The sequence below is a fragment of the Oncorhynchus nerka genome, linkage group LG21 (genome assembly GCF_034236695.1).
Source record: "Oncorhynchus nerka isolate Pitt River linkage group LG21, Oner_Uvic_2.0, whole genome shotgun sequence".
In the NCBI taxonomy this organism is placed as follows: Eukaryota; Metazoa; Chordata; class Actinopteri; order Salmoniformes; family Salmonidae; genus Oncorhynchus; species Oncorhynchus nerka.
The window spans coordinates 27,645,643-27,667,961 of NC_088416.1; the positions used below are offsets into that span (position 1 = coordinate 27,645,643).

Sequence of the window (22,319 nt, forward strand, 5' to 3'; positions counted from 1 at the left end):
CAATTTTCTCAGCTGCCGCACGACATGAGGTACTGGAGTATCAAGTCTGACACCAACAGGCTCTTGAACAGCTTCTATGCCCAAGCAATACGACTGATAAATAGCTAACAAAATAGCTACACGGACCGAGTTTAACTTGTATCTTTATTTACCTTTTATTTCAGTATTTGCACTGTCTATGCACACTCACAGAGCCCTTCACACCCACTGTCACTCCAACACACACACACACAAACACTCACTCTATCATTCGCTCACTCACACATAATATGCACATACATTTATACTGACTCTACACACCCGCACACCCACTCACATGCAAGCTGCTCCGACTCTGTTGATCTTGTATCCTAGTCACCTTATCCCTATACATATCTACCTCCATCACTCCAGTGTCCCTGCACATGTAAATATGGTATTGGAATGGACTTTTTAAATATTTGCTGTATATAGAATGCTTGCTTACTTTATTGTGTATTTCATATTTATTATTCTTCTAGTAATAAATTGTTAGTGATTATTGCAAGAAAGGCATTTCACTGTACTTGTGCGTGTGCCTTGAAACTGAACCTCTTGGGTTGTTTCCGTACAGCTCACTGTGCCTCTGTATGTGGTCTGCTTTTATCATGTACTGTAACTGTATGTTACATGAGTACTTCAGTTCGTGTCCCGTCTCAGGGGGGGATTGGCTCTCTTTTTATGTCAGTGCTCGGGAGGTCTCTGGATGTCGAAATATCCTCGTTGTTTTTCAGGAGACACATTGGCTAGCTCTGGTTAGTTTTTTAAAGATCATCCTGTCTAAAACTTTGTTGAATGTTTGTAGAGTGTTCTCTCACTAGGCAACCATGTGTTTTTCTGACGTCAAAGCTCTGAATACAGGTCTGTGTTAATAAAATACGGAAGGTCTCAATGCAGCGTCTAAATAGAGGCTGAAAGCAATCAGAACCAATTTGTAAGTCGCTCTGGATAAGAGCGTCTGCTAAATGACTTAAATGTAAATGTAAATGTAACTGCGTTGTCCCCCTCTGTTCGCACCTATAGATGCTACCATATTCTTTTTAAATACATTTCACATCTCTTTCATTCGCACCATCCCCCTCCATTGTGGCCTCCCAGCTCTCTGTCCCGTGACAGTCTGCTGTTATTGATGCATAGAAAGACCACGGGAACATCAGAGGAACAAGCATGCAGTTTGTAGTGTCACAGTCACTGCTTGCACCCTCACCACCAATTTGTGTACACACACACACACACACACAAACACAACTAATATTGCACACACATACAGAGATGCCTCAAAGCATTTGGAATCCGCTTCTATAGTGCTTACATTCATTAACATGATGCATACACACACATGCAAGATCACACCTCCGGGCTGAGTGTAAATATTCCGAGCCTTGCCTCTGTGGTTTACCAGTAATGTGACTAGTGTGTACGTGTCTTAGTGCCGTGAGAACATTAGCATGCCGTTAGCTCTCACCACCACGCTTCCTTTGTGACACTAACCACGTTTCCGTCCACAGTTTTTATGCAAGCAAAGTCATACCTTTTATAAAAATAAATCACGACAGCTAGGATGGAAACAAAGTGTAGGTACATTTAAAAAAAAAATAAATGCAGACAGATCAATTGTTCCTTTGACATGGTGGGATCTTTTTGTGTCTGTAAAATGTATTATGCGAGAAATGGAGGTGGAAACACCTTTTTATGTGCAAATATTGATATAATAACCATCATATCGAAGTAAACTGAGTCACGCAATGATATGGTGTGTGGTCCTCCCATTAAGACTCAGGAAATCATTCAGTTTATTAGGCTACAGATGAAATAAGGTATGGCAAACTTCACAGGATGGTGAAAGTGCATGGTGATCTTGATGCTCCTTTCCAATAAATATCGAGGGTCTTATTCTGGTGACATGATTGATGATCGGTGCTTGACTGCCATTTGACAAATACAAATATTCTCTCTCTTGTCCATAATCTCATCATGTAGGCTACCTTACCCTCACTGTATCTGGGAGCTGTTGGCTAGAGTCCACGTGCCAAGACTAGAGTAGGAACATTTGCTATTTAACAAAACATTTTGTGACAAAACTATCGGTAGAGTTGAAAAATGTAATGGAAACCCATTTAACTGTTTGTTTTTTGCTTGTACCAAATAAAAATCTAATGTCATCGCACTGCTTTTTTTTTTATCCGCGACAAGTACGTTTGGTTGAAACACGCTACTGGTGAGAAAATGAACATATTTTCTTTATGCTGATGTTAGACTATTCGCATGAACATCTGTCACCAATTGGATGGAAACCTACGGTAGTTACTGTGATCTCTTGAGCAACGTAGAACTGCTCAGGTTGTTGCGAACTTTTCACGTGAAATGAGTGTTGGTAAGATGTGGGGTTAAGATAGCTCAGTGCGTCCAATTGAAACAGTTTCTGCATGGTGCTGCTGGTAAGACTCATGAACGGGCTCAAACCAGTGGTTCCTTTTAAATAGAATAAGGAGTAATGAGGCCTTAATACGTAACTATAAGAACATGTCTGCTCCAGATGTGTTCTAAATCAACCCTTCCTGATGGGGGTTTTAATCACCTCTTCGTGCCCTTGTGCTTTGATCTCTGTGGTAAGTGTAAAGTATACCAGAGGAGGAGGGGGAACACAGAGGGAAATGTGGTCCCTTTAAATCAGGACGCCGGATGAAAGAGAAATATGCAGAATAGTGCGACGTAAGAATATGAATAATTTTGGCAGTGTGCCCCGTGGGACAGGGGTTGACAGGAATGGTCTGAGGGTGAATGTATTACAGTAATTGCCTCAAAGGCACCACCCCCTCTGATGCCTGGCCCCTCCCGTTGGGCAGATTGGGGGGGCTGTCGATCATGTGGGTTACCAATCGCTGCCGGGGGGCTCCTCTGCACGATGCTCCTCTTCACTTGTCCCTTTGTTCCGAGGGAGCGAGCGAAAGCGCGAACGAATGCCTGGCATGATGCACACACCCAGTGAAAGTGAACATTGCTTCTTGACCGAACTGTGCAGACAGAAATTAGACCCCCAAAAGAGGCTGTGCTCAAACTGTCATCTGCTGATGAGGGGAAGGTTAATCCCTAATGACAAGATTATCCGTCATTCAGTGTTTTAAAAAAAAAGAATACAAAAATTACACTTCCTAAATAATCTGCCAGCTTCAGCAAGATTTTAACAAGCCTCCCAGAATGATGAAATCCCCACACCATACGACAAAGGGGGAGAGGAAGACACGTTCTGTCTTTGAAGCTAAAAAAACATGTGTGCCTTTCCAAGGAAGTAGTCAGCATCTCTGCAAATTTAGAGTTCTGTAACAAAAAAACAGAAGGGGGTGTCTAGTCACAGTATGTAACCAAATGTATTTCTGCATCAGTAGAAGTTATGCCTGTCTGACTCTGTACTACTATAGCTATATAGCTACGCAGTGATAACGCATTCATGTCAATATTGATTCAATGATCATTACTGGACTAATATTTCACTACAACTAATCTAAACAATACGTCCCAGTGAAGAGCCAGAGGAATGTGAATGTGTATGTCTGGGTCCTGGTTTGGCAAGTTTACACAAATCAAGCAACAAAGACATTTTTTCAGCATGTTTTTTTTTTTTTCATCTTTCTCCGAATGTGCATTAAGTTCCCCTGTGGAATTCCTCTTAACGCTTAAAACTGAGATATTGCAGGCTTCCATCTCATATCTCTGGTCCGTCCGGCCTCTCTACAATACAAGTCACAGTGTGACACAGAAACAGCCTCTCACCCCCCCCCCCACACACACACACATACACACAAAACCACCCCCTCTTTCTCCCCTTTCTGTTTTTTTTTAAATTTAGCTGCCTGCTGGTCATATGAACAGTGCAAGTCTCTCAACGACAGAGCCTCTTCTCTCTTGAGCCTGAGTTTCACTCCCCCACAATCAGTCAACCCACGTTGTAGCCAGCTCCACAAGGCCCAGTGCTACTGAACTGTATGTCAAAGGTCAAATCACAGACAGACCAAGTGATTCACTCTCCAGTCCAAAGTCCAGAGACTGCTCGTGGAGATTTCACCATAGCCATTTCCTTTGTTTAGGAAATTGAGCTCTAAACATTTGTGAATATCAGTGTCAAAGTGGTATGCATATAGATAAGATTATGCTGGTGTGTCTTTGCGAGTGATAGTATTGTTCTTTTGGCATTTTGTAGGTGTCTGTGTGTATCTCTGTCTGGTCCGCTAGCACACGTGTGTTGTTGTGTCGTTTCAGTTTTGCATCTGTGTTTTTTTCTCTTGGTGTGGCTTTCAGCCCTGTCTGCATGGCTGAGGGGTTGTGGGTATTATCAGCCTGCCTGTCAATACTGAGCCTATCTAGAGGAGAGAACACCAGACAGGAAGAAGGCCAGGGGAGGTTCACTGAAATCTCTCACTCACTCACTCACTCACTCACACTCACTCACTCACTCACTCACTCACTCACTCACTCACTCACTCACTCACTCACTCACTCACAGATCATCACTGATACCAACAACCGACCTCATGACTGTTGCCCTGAAGACTTACCCTGGGTTAATGCAGCAGTTAGTGTTATTTCATTTACGCCTCACAATTGGATTGTTAATGTTGTCTGTATTTTCCATATGGAACCCCCACCCCCTCGAGATAAAAACCCTTCTGTTTGTGACTGCAGATGGAACTCAAAGACCGATCTATCTATACAGTGACCGCGGTTAGGGTTTATGATGAGTCCTGCTCGTGTCTCTTCTGCTCTGTGTTATTTGGATAGTCCATCTGTACATGCTCTACGGAGGATCATACTATCTGTTGATAAGCGACTGCTTGCTAGGGTTAGGTTTAGAATAAGGGCTAGGGTTAGAATAAGGGCTAGGGTTAGGTTTAGAATAAGGGCTAGGGTTAGAATAAGGGCTAGGGTTAGGGTTAGAATAAGGGCTAGGGTTAGAATAAGGGCTAGGGTTAGGGTTAGAATAAGGGCTAGGGTTAGAATAAGGGCTAGGGTTAGAATAAGGGCTAGGGTTAGGGTTAGAATAAGGGCTAGGGTTAGAATAAGGGCTAGGGTTAGAATAAGGGCTAGGGTTAGAATAAGGGCTAGGGTTAGGGTTAGAATAAGGGCTAGGGTTAGAATAAGGGCTAGGGTTAGGGTTAGAATAAGGGTTAGGGTTAGAATAAGGGTTAGGGTTAGGTTTAGAATAAGGGTTAGGGTTAGAATAAGGGTTAGGGTTAGAATAAGGGCTAGGGTTAGGTTTAGAATAAGGGTTAGGGTTAGAATAAGGGCTAGGGTTAGGGTTAGAATAAGGGTTAGGGTTAGAATAAGGGCTAGGGTTAGGTTTAGAATAAGGGTTAGGGTTAGAATAAGGGCTAGGGTTAGGGTTAGAATAAGGGCTAGGGTTAGGGTTAGAATAAGGGCTAGGGTTATGGTTAGTAGATAGTTTAAATGTTGCTGATTGTCTGTAGAGCATCTACAGATAGACTATCCAAATAGTGTTTCTGCCCCCTTTGCCCCTGGTCCTGCTGGTTCTGTGAACTTGAATGCTCTGCCTCTGCTTCTGCCTTGCTCTGGGAACTGACTGAGGGTGATCAATGCTGCAGTGATGGCTGTGAAATCACTTCATGTCATGGATGGAGCCCTGGGGCTCAGGGATGTGGATAGAGAGCAGAGACACACTGCTGCCACCTACTATCAACAGCAAATTCAGTCCCACTATAGCCTGATTCAGTCCCACTATAGCCTGACTTCTTGATCACCTCCTTAACCAAGGCCCTTCTCCCCCCGGTTGCTCAGAAAGGTTCCAAACTTCTTCCTTTTAAGAATGATGGTGGCCACTGTGTTCTTGGGGACCTTCAATGCTGCATAAATGTTTTGGTACCCTTCCCCAGATCTGTGCCTCGACACAATCCTGTCTCGTAGCTCTACTGACAATTCCTTCGATCTCATGGCTTCTTGTTTTTTTCTCTGACATGCCTTTCCAAATCATGTCCAATCAATTGACTTTACCACAGATGGACTCCAATCAAGTTGTAGAAACATCTCATGGATGATCAATGGAAACAGGAAACACCTGAGCTCAATTTCGAGTCTCATAGCAAAGGGTCTGAATACTTGTGCAAATCAGGTATTTCTGTTTTTGCTGAGGAATTGTGTTTATTTCGTCCATTTTAGAATAAGGCTGTAACGTGACAAAATGTGGAAAAAGTCAAGGAGTCTGAATACTTTCCAAAGGCACTGTATGTTGTACGTCTGTTATCATGCATGTTTCAAGCCCTATTGCTTCTTGACTTTATACACTGCATTGTGTGTCACGGTGCTGCTGATGATGTAAATCTCTCTTCCTTCCTGCACTGACATCTTTAATGCTCAATCTCACTGCATTTGTGTTGATCCCTTCGAGACACTATGGCACTTGGCATCAAGAGTGAGAACCTGTGGTCAGGGACCGGGGTGGGGGAGGAGGCGTTAAGGGGAGGGAGTGCAGAATGGAACAGTCCTCCTGACAGCTAGCAGAGCTCTCAACGAGTATGCTCACAACACCATTAGACGGGCCAAAAATGGAACCCGACAAGGCATCCAATCACAGCAGAGAGCGTTCCTATCCAGCGTGGGACTATGATGGATAATGATAACCCATAACCCTCTGGCTGCTCTAAAAGTCTGAGAGAGATTAGCTAGGAGGAGGAGAGAGATTACTCTACCACAGAGGTAAGATTGCATCTGTCTGGTGCTTTGATGATAACACAACAGCTTTAATGTGATAGAGAGGTAGTGTGAAGTAGAGGTCATCTCAGATCTGGAAATGTAGATCCAAATCGAATTGGATTTGTGATATTCCCATCTGACATTTTTTCAAAATCAATTCCCCATCCGATTCGGATCCGAGGTGGACCAGATATGACCCAAAATATGTCAGAGAATGGGATCCAAATTGGGTCAGGTCTGTATCGGATGCAAATGGAGCCGAAAGATGAAAAGAATGCAGCTTTATTACTGCGATGCCAGCAGAATGTCTTTGACTTCACAGGCAGGCAGTGAACATTAACACTCGGCGTCATTCTGACCATTTGATATTTCAATTGTTTAAATATTCCAGAATAAATAATTAATTGCTAAATGAATGCATTTATTATGTTAAAATATCTCATAAGAAACATCAGGACACCAAATGCAAATTAGAATCAGAAAATGTATTTCTTGATCCAGAAGCACGTAGACTGTAAATACAACCAAAAAAAATGATAGTGTATTTTCTGACTGTAAGACAAGTTGCCTGCCCACTAGGCCCATCCAAACTAGACCTAAACTATATTGAAACTACACCATCTAGCCTACAGGAACATACACTAATGAAAATGTTATGTTCTTTCAAGTATTTACATTTTGTATTGTTACCGAACACCTTCATAAACACAACCATATTACATTTGCACGAAGGGGGGGTTCTATGAGGCCAGGCTTTTCTAGTTCAATGGATTTATTAGACTGGTGGCTATTGGTACTCCTAGAGGCCCCGCTATTCTACTGTTAAATATGATATGGTCATTTTGACCGTCATGGCGCTTTTAGGATGAGATGCTCAAAAGTTTTTGTCTTTTATGACATTTGCCTGTGAGTACTGCTCGAGTGTAAAATACACGTTTTGGAAGAGTCAAGTGTAAAAGGTTCATATTGAAATGATAAAACTGAAATGTTAATGTTTCACATGCATTTTCTGTTGTAGGCCTACATCTAAAAGAATTGAGTTGTGGTCTACACACTACAGCCTAGTATTTTCATAAATGACATCCCTAATTAAAAATGTCGACACAAGAAGGGAATGGGTTTGTGGCAAAAACGCACTATAGGCGCGTCCCCCTCTCCAGAATAAGCGCTCTGTTTCCCGTTAATTTGTGCGCATTCATTGTTTCATTATGTGACTTGTTTTTTATGTTTGTATATTTAGCTTGAACATGCGTAGAAGTACATGGCCTGTGCACAAATGTAGGCCTATAAAAGTTACCATTTGGGAATGTCTGATAGTAGGCCATTTCTGATTGTCTTAACTCGCCACGACTTATGAGCTGCGGAGCTTCTCAAAGTAGTTTTGTTCATCACCTCACACAGAAAGCCAACAGAGTGTTGTACATTCATTGGGAATGACCATAGTTCCTCACTATATTTGAAAATCTTTTCCAACACTCTCCTTCTTGAGCTTAAGTAACCTCGGTGTGAAATAGCAACATATTGCTGATCCCAGTGGCGGATTTAGGTATAGGCAACATGGGCAGCCGCCGGGGGCGCCACTTGGGTGGTCGCGCATAAAAATGAGGAATGGTGACATTTGCGTGATTGGTTTTCTATTGCTCATTTGCAAGGCACGTCAATGATATCATGTCACCGTGTGGGACTGTGGGTCAATTAACCTTGTCGGAGTGGGCGCCCTGATTCTAGTTTGTGAGCTAGGCAGGCTACTGCCTGGGTAGGTCTCCCACTCAGAAGTACGAGATGGGGAGGGAGGCGGGGGTAGGTTGACCTCAGGTCTCCCCATTGGAAGCCCGAGGTAGGGGGAGCAGGGGAATCTATCAAATAGAGCGCCTCTAACATTTTACACTACTAATGCAATTAGTCAAATCAGTCACACTACGAAATGCTACCAAATAAACCACAATTCATTCATAGTACTGTGAATATATAGTTTCACAGACATATTGTTGCATTTTTTGTCTGGTTTGTGTGAAATGGTTCAGAATAATATAAAACCAGTCTGCACACCACCAAGGTGAACTGGTTTAGTCTTGGTTGACAGTGTTGGGGGATGGGTGACGTATTGATGCTCGAGTGCCAAATCAACACACGTGTTTCTATTTGTCTTTATTACTTATTTTTGATATTTGAGTCATATTTTTATATTTATATAGTTTTAAATGTTATTATTATTTGTGTGTTTTTTTTTTTTTTGCTGGGGGGGGGCGGTTCGCCCTGTGAGCCATAAAAGCTAGAAGCGCCACTGGCTGATCCCATGAAATAGGCTACCTCTGTTGTGAAAATACAGCTGTTTCTATTCCAAGCTCATTGGTGAGGGCCCAGTTGAAACAAGTTAGTCAACATGTGTCAGCATCCCATTTCGACACCTTGTAGTCCTTGACCCGACGAACTGAGGAAGTTCTGGGGACAAATGGGGGTGCAACTCAATATTGGTGTTCCTAATGTTTTGACCCCTCAGGGTACTGTATATGTATGTACGTCTCCGTGTGTCCATGTGACTGAGTACAGTTATACAAGACAATGTTGTGTCTGAGGAATCTCAAACACTGATGTCTAGGTTCACTGGTTTCCCCTGCAGCAGGAGAAAGTGGAGCTGGGTAGCTGTGAGTGCTGCAGTGACAGCAGGTGGGTAATGGAACAGCTATCTGGGAGGGGAGCAGCAGGCACACACAGACACACTGCTAATTGGGGCTTATCAGGTGTTGCTGGGAAAGGGAAAACACCACCTGGGGCTTTTGTGAGAGCAGAGCAGGGAGCTATCAGTTGGTCACATGACCACAGTGTGAGGAGGGGGTTTGTCTCAGTGTGGGGTTAGGAACCACATAATTTTGTCTATCAGCCGGCTCTCTGTCGAACCGTCTGGTTTTACAGCGCCTCAGAACGGGTCTCGAAACAACCACTGGTTTTAATTGGCTGATCTCTCAGTAATAATTGGCGGATCTCTCTGTCCATCATCATCATTTGGATAACCCTTAGAACATCCCCTCTACATTGTGGACTTCAAAGTGTGAGCAACGCAGGTGAGTTTGGAAAATCTGAAAGTGCGCATCTTAGAAATAGTTTTCACATTTTTAAAATGTATGTGCCTGAACTCAGAATCACTTGGGCTGGTTAATGAGAGAGAACATTTATTTTTCTAAGTCCCATCTACTACAACCCCCTTTCAAGTCCCACTTTGTTGCACAGTGTTACCAGGCTCTATGTACCAGTCGAACCCGAGGTCCCAGAGGATAACGTTTCAGAAGATCTTTACTATTCGGACTCGTCAATATTCAGCATGGTTCATTTGAATATCGTACGAAATACACATTGCGTGATAAACTTTGAGCAGCTATGATTATGTAAAACAGATTTTTATCTGGTTGTTTTAGTTCTGATCATTTGTGGATGTAAAACAACCTTGGTGTTGGAGACAAACAAGATGGGCTACATGGTGACAATATAAACTCAGCAAAAAAAGAAATGTCCTCTTACTGTCAACTGCGTTTATTTTCAGCAAACAACGTGTAAATATTTGTATGTACATAAGATTCAACAACTGAGATATAAACTGAACAAGTTCCACAGACATGTGACTAACAGAAATGGAATAATGTGTCCCTGAACAAAGGGGGGGTCAAAATCAAAAGTAACAGTCAGTATCTGGTGTGGCCACCAGCTGCATTAAGTACTGCAGTGCATCTCCTCCTCATGGACTGCACCAGATTTGCCAGTTCTTGCTGTGAGATGTTACCCCACTCTTCCACCAAGGCACCTGAAAGTTCCCGGACATTTCAAGTGGGAATGGCCCTAGCCCTCACCCTCCAATCCAACAGGTCCCAGACGTGCTCAATGGGATTGAGATCCAGGCTGAACACTGACATTCCTGTCTTGCAGGAAATCATGCACAGAACGAGCAGTATGGCTGATGGCATTGTCATGCTGGAGGGTCATGGCAGGTTGAGCCTGCAGGAAGGGTACCACATGAGGGAGGAGGATGTCTTCCCTGTAACGCACAACGTTGAGATTGCCTGCAATGACAACAAGCTCAGTCCGATGATGCTGTGACACACCACCCCAGACCATGACGGACCCTCCACCTCCAAATCGATCCCTGCTCCAGAGTATAGGCCTCGGTGTAACGCTCATTCCTTCAACGATAAACCCGAATCCGACCATCACACCTGGTTGGCAACTGACAAAAGTCAGTGAAGAGCACTTTTTTCCAGTTCTTTTTTCCAGTACCGATCCTGTGCAGTTGTTGTTACACTTGGTCTGCCACTGCGAGGACGATCAGCTGTCCGTCTTGTCTCCCTGTAGCGCTGTCTTAGGCGTCTCACAGTATGGACATTTCAATTTATTGCCCTGGCCACATCTGCAGTCCTCATGCCTCCTTGCAGCATGCCTAAGGCACGTTCACACAGATGAGCAGGGACCCTGGGCATCTTCCTTTTGGTGTTTTTCAGAGTCAGTAGAAAGGCCTCTTTTAGTGTCAAGTTTTTGTAATTGTGGCCTTAATTGCCTACCATCTGTAAGCTGTTAGTGTCTTAACGACCGTTCAACAGGTGCATGTTCATTAATTGTTTATGGTTCATTGAATAATTCTCAAAATGGTGCCGGAAGAATTCTTTGTGTTATTTGTAACTTATTTTGTAGATAATGTTTCTGCAACCGTATCTTACGGGCAAAAAAGAGCTTTGGGATATCAGGACAGCGATCACTCGCCTCGGATTAGACAAAAAAAAAAATTCTACAACAAGCAGGACGCACAGGACATTCTCCAAGCACCCGACTGGGACTGGGTATTTGCAAGAGGAAGCGATGCAGGTACAGAGGACAAAGATCCGGATCCCTCTTCAGGACCCGCAGAAGGTGAGTGGGAAAGCTGCCGTTACCGTCAATACTACTCGCCAACGTGGAATCATTGGACAATAAATTAGACGAGGTACGATCACGAATATCCTACCAACTGGACATCAAAAACTGTAATATCCTTTTTCACGGAATCGTGGCTGAATGACGACATGGATATTAAGTTAGCAGGATATATTCTGCACCGGCAAGATAGAACAGCACACTCTGGTAAGACGAGGGTTGGGCGGTCTATGCATATTTGTAAACAGCTGGTGCACGAAATCTAAGGAAGTCTCTAGATTTTGCTCGCCTGAAGTAGAGTATATTGTGATAAATTGCAGGCCACACTACTTGCCTAGAGAGTTTTCAGCTATACTTTTCGTGGCTGTTTATTTACCACCACAGACGGATGATGGCACTAAGACCACACTCAGTCAGCTGTATAAGGAAATAAGCAAACAGGAAACCACTCACCCAGATGCAGGGAAACTTAAATCAGTTCTACCAAATGTTAAATGTGTTAAATGTGCAACCAGAGGGGGAACACTTCTAGATCACCTGTACTCCACGCATACAAAAATTCTAGATCACCTATACTTCACACACAAAGACGCGTACAAAGCTCTCCCTCATCCTCCATTTGGTAAATCTGACAAACTCTATCCTCCTGATTCCTGCTTACAAGCAAAAAATTAAAGCAGGAAGCACCAGTGACTCTGTGTATAAAAAAGTGGTCAGATGAAGCAGATGCTAAACTACAGGGCTGTTTTGCTATCACAGACTGGAACATGTTCCGGGACTCTTCCGATGGCATTGAGGAGTACACCACATCAGTCACTGGCTTTATCAATAAGTGCATTGAGGACGTCGTCCCCACAGTGACTGTACGTACATACCCCAACCAGAGGCCATGGATTACAGGCAACATTCGCACTGAGCTAAAGGGTAGAGCAGCCGCTTTCAAGGTGCAGGACTCTAACCCACAAGCTTAGAAGAACTCCCGCTATGCCCTGCGACGAACCATCAAACAGGCAAAGTGTCAATACAGGGCTAAGATTGAATCATACTACACCTGTTCCGACGCTCGTCTTATGTGTCAGGGCTTACAAACTATTACAGACTACAAAGGGATGCACAGCCGCGAGCTGTCCAGTGACACGAGCCTACCAGAAGAGCTAAGAACACATATATGCTCGCCTCGAGGCAAACAACACTGAGGCATGCATGAGAGCATCAGCTGTTCCGGACGACTGTGTGATCACGCTCTCCGTAGCTGACGTAAGTAAGACCTTTAAACAGGTCAACATACACAAGGCTGCGGGGCCAGACGGATTATCAGGACGTGTGCTCCAGGCATGTGCTGACCAACTGGCAGGTGTCTTCACTGACATTTTCAACGTGTCCCTGATTTGAGTCTGTAATACCAACATGTTTCAAGCAGACCACCATAGTCCCTGAGCCCAAGAACACAAAGGCAACCTGCCTAAATGACTACAGACCCTTAGCACTCACGTCCGTAGCCATGAAGTGCTTTGAAAGGCTGGTAATGGCTCACATCAACACAATTATCCTAGAAACCCTAGACCCACTCCAATTTGCATACCGCCCAAACAGATCCACAGATGATGCAATCTCTATTGCACTCCACACTGCCCTTTCCCACCTGGACAAAAGGAACACTTATGTGAGAATGCTATTCATTGACTACAGCTCAGCGTTCCATACCACAGTACCCTCAAAGCTCATCACTGAGCTAAGCATCCTGGGACTAAACACCTCCCTCTGCAACTGGATCCTGGACTTCCTGATGGGCCGTACCCAGGTGGTAAGGGTAGGTAGCAACACATCTGCCACGCTGATCCTCAACACTGGAGCTCCCCAGGTGTGCATGCTCAGTCCCCTCCTGTACTCCCTGTTCACCCATAACTGCATGGCCAGGCACGACTCCAACACCATCATTAAGTTTGCAGACGACACAACACAACAGCCTGATCACCAACAACGACGAGACAGCCTATAGGGAGGAGGTCAGAGACCTGGCCGGGTGGTGCCAGAATAACAACCTATCCCTCAACGTAACCAAGACTAAGGAGATGATTGTGGACTACAGGAAAATGAGGACCGACCATGCCCCCATTCTCATTGACGGGGCTGTAGTGGAGAAGGTTGAGAGCTTCAAGTTCCTTGGTGTCCACATCAACAACAAACTAGAATGGTCCAAACATACCTAGACAGTGGTGAAGAGGGCACAACAAAGCCTATTCCCCCTCAGGAAACTAAAAAGATTTGGCATGGGTCCTGAGATCCTCAAAAGGTTCTACAGCTGCAACATCGAGAGCATCCTGACTGGTTGCATCACTGCCTGGTACGGCAATTGCTCAGCCTCTGACCGCAAGGCACTACAGAGGGTAGTGCGTACGGCCCAGTACATCACTGGGGCTAAGCTGCCTGCCATCCAGGACCTCTACACCAGGTGGTGTCAGAGGAAGGCCCTAAAAATTGTCAAAGACCCCAGCCACCCCAGTCATAGACTGTTTCTCTACTACGGCATGGCAAGCGGTACCAGAATGCCAAGTCTAGGACAAAAAGGCTTCTCAACAGTTTTTACCCCCAAGCCATAAGACTCCTGAACAGGTAATCAAAATAGCTACCCGGACTATTTGCATTTTGTGCCCCCCACCCCTCTTTTTAAGCTGCTGCTACTCTCTGTTTATCATATATACATAGTCACTTTAACTATACATTCATGTACATACTACCTCAATTGGGCCGACCAACCAGTGCTCCCGCACATTGGCTATCTGCATTGTGTCCCACCCACCACCCGCCAACCCCTCTTTTACGCTACTGCTACTCTCTGTTCATCATATATGCATAGTCACTTTAACCATATCTACTGTATATGTACATACTACCTCAATCAGCCTGACTAACTGGTGTCTGTATGTAGCCTCGCTACTGTTATAGCCTCGCTACTGTATATAGCCTCGCTACTGTTATAGCCTCGCTACTGTATATAGCCTCACTACTGTATATAGCCTCGCTACTGTATATAGCCTCGCTACTGTTATAGCCTCGCTACTGTTATAGCCTCGCTACTGTATGTAGCCTCGCTACTGTTATTTTTCACTTTCTTTTTACTGTTGTTTTATTTCTTTACTTACCTATTGTTCACCTTCTTTGCACTATTGGTTAGAGCCTGTAAGTAAGCATTTCACTGTAAGGTCTACACCTGTTTTATTCGGCTCACGTGACAAATACACTTGGATTTGAAGCATGGGAATCAGTGTTTAAACCCTTTACAATGAAGATCTGTGAAGTTAGTTCGTAAAAATCCAAATATCTTAGAAAGACAGGGTCCTGAAAAAGGGACGTTTCTTTTTTTTGCTGAGTTTACATAGCTTTGATAATGACCCTATATCTAGGCTATGCAGAATGAGCATACACGTTTGGTGATTCGTCTTCGGCTCCTATCTTGATGTAAATGTGCTCCCTGAAGCGTTTTTTGATTTCCTGTCTCTCTGAATGACACCTGAGAAATGTATGTCTGGTGCTTGTCTTCCTGTCTCTCACTGCTGCCTTTTATCTCTTATTTCCTCTCACTCTTTCCATCCATCCATCTCTCCCTCTCTCTCTCTCTCTCTCTTGCTCTCGCTCTCTCTCTCTTGCTCTCGCTCTCTCGCTCTCTCTCTTGCTCTCTCGCTCTCTCTCTCTCTTGCTCTCTCGCTCGCTCTCTCTCTCTTGCTCTCTCTCGCTCTCTCTCGCTCTCTCTTTTTACACACTCACAATGGAGACACGATTCTCCAGCCTGTACTGTTTGACCAAGGTTCCTGGTCCTGCAGTAGACCATTGAACACTAATGTGGGTTAGAGTAGGGCCTTCAGCCATGGAAATACAGAAGCCTCAGGCTTTAGCTTCTTGCACCAGAGTAAAACCTGCCAGTGGAGCCACATGAATCTCACATGGCACACAGACTTGTTCTCTCATTGGATCTAGGCCTACCTCTGTGTAATCGATAAACTCATAGTCACTCTCATCACACCCTGTTGTTGAAGGTAGGGGAGAGAGGGAGGGAAGGAAGGTGTGTCTTGGTGCTGAGCATGTGTTTATCTGTTAGGGCTCCAGCAGCAGGGATATGACAGTGATGTGTGATGTATGAGGGGTCAACACAGTGCACAGCTTTGTCTCGTGCCATATGATGTTCGGGACTACAGAGCAGTGGAGCAGGAAGTCTGCTGCTCGCTTGTCCTGTCTGTCAGCTAGTTGCCTTGGAGACGTCTGGGCCTGTGTGGCACAGGGCAGATCAAGGGACGAGACAACAGCACTGCAGGTAAACCAGCCCATCAGGTTTCACACGCTGTCAAATCCCCTGATCACGGAGATGTCACGTGGCACGCCAAGGTCTCCACGGCGATGCACAGTCTGACGGGGACTTGAGCTGCTGTCTACGAGCCAAGTCGGAAAACAGTCTGGGAAACTCTCCTTAGAAATCTGAAGAGAACTAACTGAAAGATGAGCTGAGAGGAAAGAAGAAGCTGCTTCCAAAACACCACATGTCCTCTTTGCTCTGTTCAATCTCAGCCGTTTTTAGAGAGCTGGTTTATATTGACTCCTCCAATAACAACATCATTACCGTCTGCAGTAGTAATGTAACCTGATGTAATTACACTGGTGCGGCTGGCAGAGGCACTCAGCCTCAAGTCCTGATTTCTCTCTACTTATGGACACAGGAAACCGGGGGGGGGGGGGGGGGAGACCTGATGCTATGAATCCGATAAGGAAATAGGAATATATTAATTGAATTGAATCAACTGTATTGTTCCACAGAGGGGACATTGGATTTGACCCCAGCATAAAATGGGCATACATCAGCACACGTCCAACGGATAATACAGTTGCAGCAGCCCTATTGGGAGTAGTCTGACCGGGAGGGAGTGACTCCAGCATGGCTTGGTGTGGCTGTGTTATTCAGGCTGGAAGGCAGAGCTCTTCCACACCGAAGGAGACTATTGTTCTTTTGTTCCTGCTTGAGGAAACAGCAGAGCATGCTGGTTATTATTGGTAGCCAAGAGCAGCTGTGTGTGTGTTCAACCTATGTGTGTGTGTGCGCAGCTGGACTCGTGTGCTGCTCTCCTCCGCTCTCTGTGTCGAGTGTATATACTCTTAGGTGTGTATGTGAAAGAGTGTATAGGGCTATGTTCACATGACGTTGAAAGCCTTCCATGACGGCTTATATGTGGGGGACTGTGTGTGCTGGTATCAGTGTGTGTGTGGGTGTGTGTGCACGAGTGCATGAGGGTTTTGTATGCGTCACAGCGACGTCTCAGATTCCTGCCTTTGTGTCCAGATACCATTCCACATGGGCACGCCGCTCATTCCACTCTCCCCAGCCCCTCTCTCCACCCTCACTGAGGTTTGTCACAGCCCAGTAGACAGGACGGCAGTTAGACTACCTAGCTAGCTACCTAAACAGCAGTAAAACCGTTTAGATTAGGGAAATGAAGCAGGCAGCAGCAGCTCAGGCTGTAGAGAGGAGGCGTGCAGTGAAAGCATCAGGATCAGGTTACTATGAGCTGCTCTCCAGAGGCATCTTGTTACCGTCAACGTATTTAAGAGCTCAGACTCTAATCAGCTTTCCAGAACCTCTTTACTGCTGGACAGCTTCTTTTTTTTAAATTTTACAGACCCTCCTTTTGCTTTCAACACTGTTTTGACTTTTGACTACTGATTCCAAGCTTTCTTTGTGGACCAGTGTGTTATTTGCATGCATTTGTTTGAAAGTTATTTTTTAAACTGTACCATTCAAATGAACAAACGGCTTAATTTTTAATTAATTATTGAATGTAAATGTTTAAGGGTAGAGTGGATCTGAAAACCAGTGACACACATCTGCTAATTAAAATGTTATGACCCAACTGTGGCTTTTTACAACTATCTTAACCAATGATCATGAGAATAGATTTTTTCTTTCACTTTAGATTGGTTAATAATATACTTCCCACAAGTCTGGGAAGTCCCCATCTTTCTGTTGTTTACTTACTGGTAGGGTTGTGAGATGCCCTCCAGTGTTTTGGGGGACATCACGTTGCGGCCTGCCCCTGGCCCTAGTCTGGCTGATCCCACAATCTATGCTGCTATGCTGGTGTTAGAGAGGGACTTCAATGGAGTTAAATGTTGCTCAGTCCGGACAACGATGGTGTGACGGAGCAGAGTGTTGACAGCAAGGTGCTTAGAAATGGTGAGCGGAATATCCTCAGTAGACGGACAGACCTAGCTGCTGTCTGTTCTGGCCTGATGGACCATTAGGTTCTGAGGCTACAGCCTACAGGTGATCTCTGTCTAAGCTACTGTTCTGGAAGAAGAATCTCTGTTTCCTATGTTTCCTTGTACTGATTTTCCTAGGAATTACAGGTCAAAGAGTGTAACTCTTCATGATAGGTTATCATGATGACGTAAACCTTGCCCTTGAGTCTCTCAATGCTCAACACTAATACACTATCTCTCTACTGTCATTCCAATCCTGTTGCACAGACAAAAGCAGCAACTGTCTGCCTGTGTGGGTGCTTAGCTGGAGATGTAGCAAAGGGACAAAGTACACAGTGTATTTGCAGCAGTTGCACATGTGGTCACACACAGTCCTTTCTGTGTAATGCTCAGGGGAGAGTTGTGCCTGAGGGCAGATGCCAGATCTGTCCAGATTGGATCTATTTTTGAACCCTAAGAAATGTCTGATCACCCCAGGTTCACAGGCCAAAGCAGGCCCTATGGCAGTAAGAATCAGTCACACACACACATCTGCTCTGATTTGTGTCTTAAGCAAGTCTGACCTTAATAAACTATTTCACTGTAACACAGACCAACTCATTACTTTGTCTCCACTAGATGAGTCGACACTTGAATCAACCTTTTTCCCTCTTTTACAATGTCTATTTAAAGGGACATTTAAAAAAATACAAATAAATTCTGCTTCGTAGTCGTCATCTCCAGCACAACCCCAACATCAACATATGTGGAAATTGTGCTTTTCTATGTTTTGTAGTAAAAAAAGTGTTTCCAATGATATCATCAACCAATGCCTACTCATAATTGATTAAAATCACACAATGCACACTATATGCCCTGTTGGTAATCCTGACCATGTCTCTCTGATTCTCTGCAGGTGACCCAACCAGGCTTCCTGGGCCACTGAGACGTGATTCTGGGACGGGCACAGTCCCTCCCCTCAGCCTGCCTGCCCTGCGTCCTCCCCCTGTCTCCCAGACGGCTCCTCTTGAGAGAATGACCATCGGCCCAGACCAGCTCTACCGTCACCATACCACTGTGTGAATGACTCTTTGCCGAAAAGCCACCGTGCTCTGCCACCCCGTTGTTGCCATGAAGAGCAAGTATTCCCAGTACTACAACCGGACCCTGATCCATGCCTACTATGTGTTTGCCAAGGACATGACCTGGGAGGAGTTAGAGGAGCGCACCAACGGGAAGGCCCAGCTCAGTTCCCTCAACATCGTCTTCGTCATCATCTGCAGCATCATCATTCTGGAGAACTTGCTGCTGCTCATTGCCGTGTTCCGCAACAAGAAGTTCCACACCGCCATGTTCTTCTTCATCGGGAACCTAGCCTTCTCCGACCTGCTGGCCGGCTCAGCCTACATCGCCAACATCTTCCTATCAGGGCCGAGGACCTTTGAGTTGGTGCCGGTGCAGTGGTTCATCCGGGAGGGCACAGCCTTTATAGCGCTGGCCGCCTCCGTCTTCAGCCTGCTGGCCATCGCCATCGAGCGCTACATCGCCATCACCAAGGTCAGGGTTTACGGCTCTAACAGGACGTGTCGTATGTTCCTGCTGATCGGGACGTGCTGGGTCACCTCCATCCTCCTGGGGGGCCTGCCCATCATCGGCTGGAACTGCATCAACAACCTGCCTGAGTGCTCGGCCTTGCTGCCCCTCTATTCCAAGAAGTACATCCTGTTCGTGGTCACCATCTTCAGCATCATCCTGCTCTCTATCGGCATCCTTTACGTGCGCATCTACCTGATCGTGCGCTCCAGCCACCAGGAGGCCACCAACTCTCCGGCCTACGCCCTGCTGAAGACGGTCACCATCGTGCTGGGCGTCTTCATCGTGTGCTGGCTGCCCGCCTTCACCGTCCTCCTCCTGGACACCTCCTGCCGCAGGCTGGACTGCCCCGTCCTCTCCAAGGCAGACATCTTCTTCGGCATCGCCACGCTCAACTCGGCACTCAACCCGCTGATCTACACGCTACGCAGTAAGGACATGAGAAAAGAGTTCCTGCGTGTGCTGTGCTGCTGGGGGCTGCTGACCAGCGGGCGCCCCACTGACCGATGCCTGGTGCCCCTCAAGAGCTCCAGCTCTATGGAGCACTGTACCAACAAACACGAACACCAGACCACGCCCATCATGCAGGCAGAGTGCACCACCTGTGTCTGACTCAATGCTATAATTGCACAGTGTGTGTTTCTGAATGTGAAGGTGTGTGCATGTATGTCTGTTAGGCTGGGTGTGTGAGAGGGATAGTGTGTGTAATGGGGCTGTGTGCAGGTGAAGAGACTTAAAGAGGAAAGCACACCTGTGAACCCCCCCCATCCCCACTCCAGACCTGCCACATAGAAGACCGTCTGTCTGTTTGTCTGGAGAGATGTCACAACATCGTTGACTCTCATTACAATCATACCTGTGTGAATTCACAATCAGCATTCAACCGATTCACCACAAGAGCCTGATAACACAATCATCCTCGAGTGAATTCACTATTATTCAATGAATTCACAATCATAGCTGAGCCTTTTTTTCTTTCTTTTAAAAATGTTTTTAAACATTTTCTTAGGGACTTTCACAGAGTGGAGTCACAATCTTTGTTGAGGGAGTCTTGACTATAACGATACATGAATTCATGTTCTGCATGTCCGCTTGTTTTACATGTATGCGGACTCTCTTATGGAAAGCCAAATCCACAGACACCATATGCATAATACATAATCGTGATGCTGAGTTGTTGGGAGTGTTTTACTGCGCCCTGATAATGGTAAAGCTTTCACATATTGCACTTTGTAGACATGTAAGCGTTGTGTGGTTGTTTATGGCTGTCACCCTCTTGAAAGGTTCAACCACAGACGTTCCGGAGTGAATTATATATGTATCCATACATACAGTACTCATAGGCCATTGCTCATATAGAGAGACGTGAGGCACCCAGGCAGTGACTAGTCCTCACTCAGTACTGCACTCCATGCAGGCCAAAACCCTTACAAGTACCCCTCTAAACCAGGGCTATATATCCTCATATATTAACCTGCATAGATCCCTTTGATTAACTGCAAAAAAACAAAAGTACTCTGCTTACGTATATTGCATGACATTCTAACTCCTTTGTAAGAACTAATGTGTATTGGTGTACTCCAGTAAGTTCAGCTTGTTCATTAACATTCTGTCTCTCTCTCTCTCTCAAATCTGTCCCTCTCGCTTCTACTGTTGTCTTTTGTAACTAACGTTTCCTAAGAGGAAGGCCCAGTCAGAAAACACATTTCCTGAAGTGAGTTGGCCCTGATAAATTTCACTCAATGACAGCTACCCAGCAGCCCATAACCAACAGGGCTGTTGTCTTAACGACGTTATAGCAACGTAGTGGCAGAGTGTGCTTTCTGTTATTATTGGGCGTTGCTCCAGGGGAATGGGCCTGAATGTAAGTATGAAGTGTTTGGAGCGAGACCGCTCTATTTTTGACAGTATTATTGATCATTGACTTGTCATTGATGTGCAGAGAGTGGGATTAAACAGGGTAGGTCAATCTCACTGCGAAGTCTTAAAAACAGACCACAACAAAATAACAGGAATATCACCCCCCAAGCCAGTCCAGGTAGAATGGTTGAAAAATAGTAGTGTCCTGTTCAACACAGGAAGACATGGGATTCGTCTAGAGTAGACACATCTCATCTTCCCCAATCCCAATAATCCCTCTCCCCCTCCATAAACGAGAGAAGATCCCGTTTAAAGGGGAGCACGGGTGTCCATTCCCTTCACACGAGAGGTCGTCCTCTTTACTCTCTTAGATGCCTAAATAAACTCTACTTCCTCTAACGGCAGGAAGTCCTGTGTTTCATGAAGCGGTTCCTGTTGTTCGGGAAGAACCTCATCTGCCTTTGTACAGACACACACTCACTCTCACTTGGCCACGCTTCTGGTCCTCATCATATTTCCATGCAGGTTTTTACAGCCTGCTAGTTAGACAGCGAGCCCTAGCCTGGAATCCAAACTAATATGCTCTGTTACACAATTGTTTCACTTCACAATAAACTGAGCATATACATTTAGATTCCAGGCTAGGCCAGACCAGTAGGAATAGTGAAAGCACTTTGGCAGATTCCATATTGCCTGACTGCCTGCTCTCTCCTGGGTTTCTTCAAAGACAGCGCAAACATACCTATCACTTCATTCATGTGTTGCCTAACCCTGTATTATTTGTATAAATATATGAATGACTATGTATGTAAGTATGTACAGTATGTATGTATGTATGTAAGAACTGTGTTCATGTATGGAATGTCGTGTGTCCAGTAGCACGATGCCTGTGTCAAAACGGTACAGCTTAAACACTAATAGTGGTACATATTTTTTTTTTTTTAATGCATTCCTTTTTATAAAATAAATGAAATATCTGAAGAATCCAATGCGTTTTGTGTGTGTGTTTTTAAACGAGTGAATGTGTG

The 22,319-nt window shown here is 45.1% G+C and overlaps 1 protein-coding gene across 3 annotated transcripts in view; it reads left to right on the forward strand.

The window, feature by feature from the left end:
• The window catches only part of LOC115104246 (sphingosine 1-phosphate receptor 2-like), a 32,303-nt gene extending 10,023 nt beyond the window's left edge, over nucleotides 1-22,280 (forward strand). Inside the window, exons 1-2 of one of the 3 annotated variants that reach the window (XM_029625576.2) lie at nucleotides 6,552-6,723; nucleotides 18,755-22,280. In XM_029625576.2, the coding sequence (XP_029481436.1) occupies nucleotides 18,922-20,043 (1,122 nt within the window). In that variant the 5' untranslated portion in view covers nucleotides 6,552-6,723; nucleotides 18,755-18,921 and the 3' untranslated portion in view covers nucleotides 20,044-22,280. Of the gene's footprint in view, nucleotides 1-6,551; nucleotides 6,724-16,527; nucleotides 17,834-18,754 lie in introns of those variants that run through there. The other 2 variants (XM_029625577.2, XM_029625575.2) reach the window with 2 other exon arrangements.
• Nucleotides 22,281-22,319: the final 39 nt, after the last annotated feature.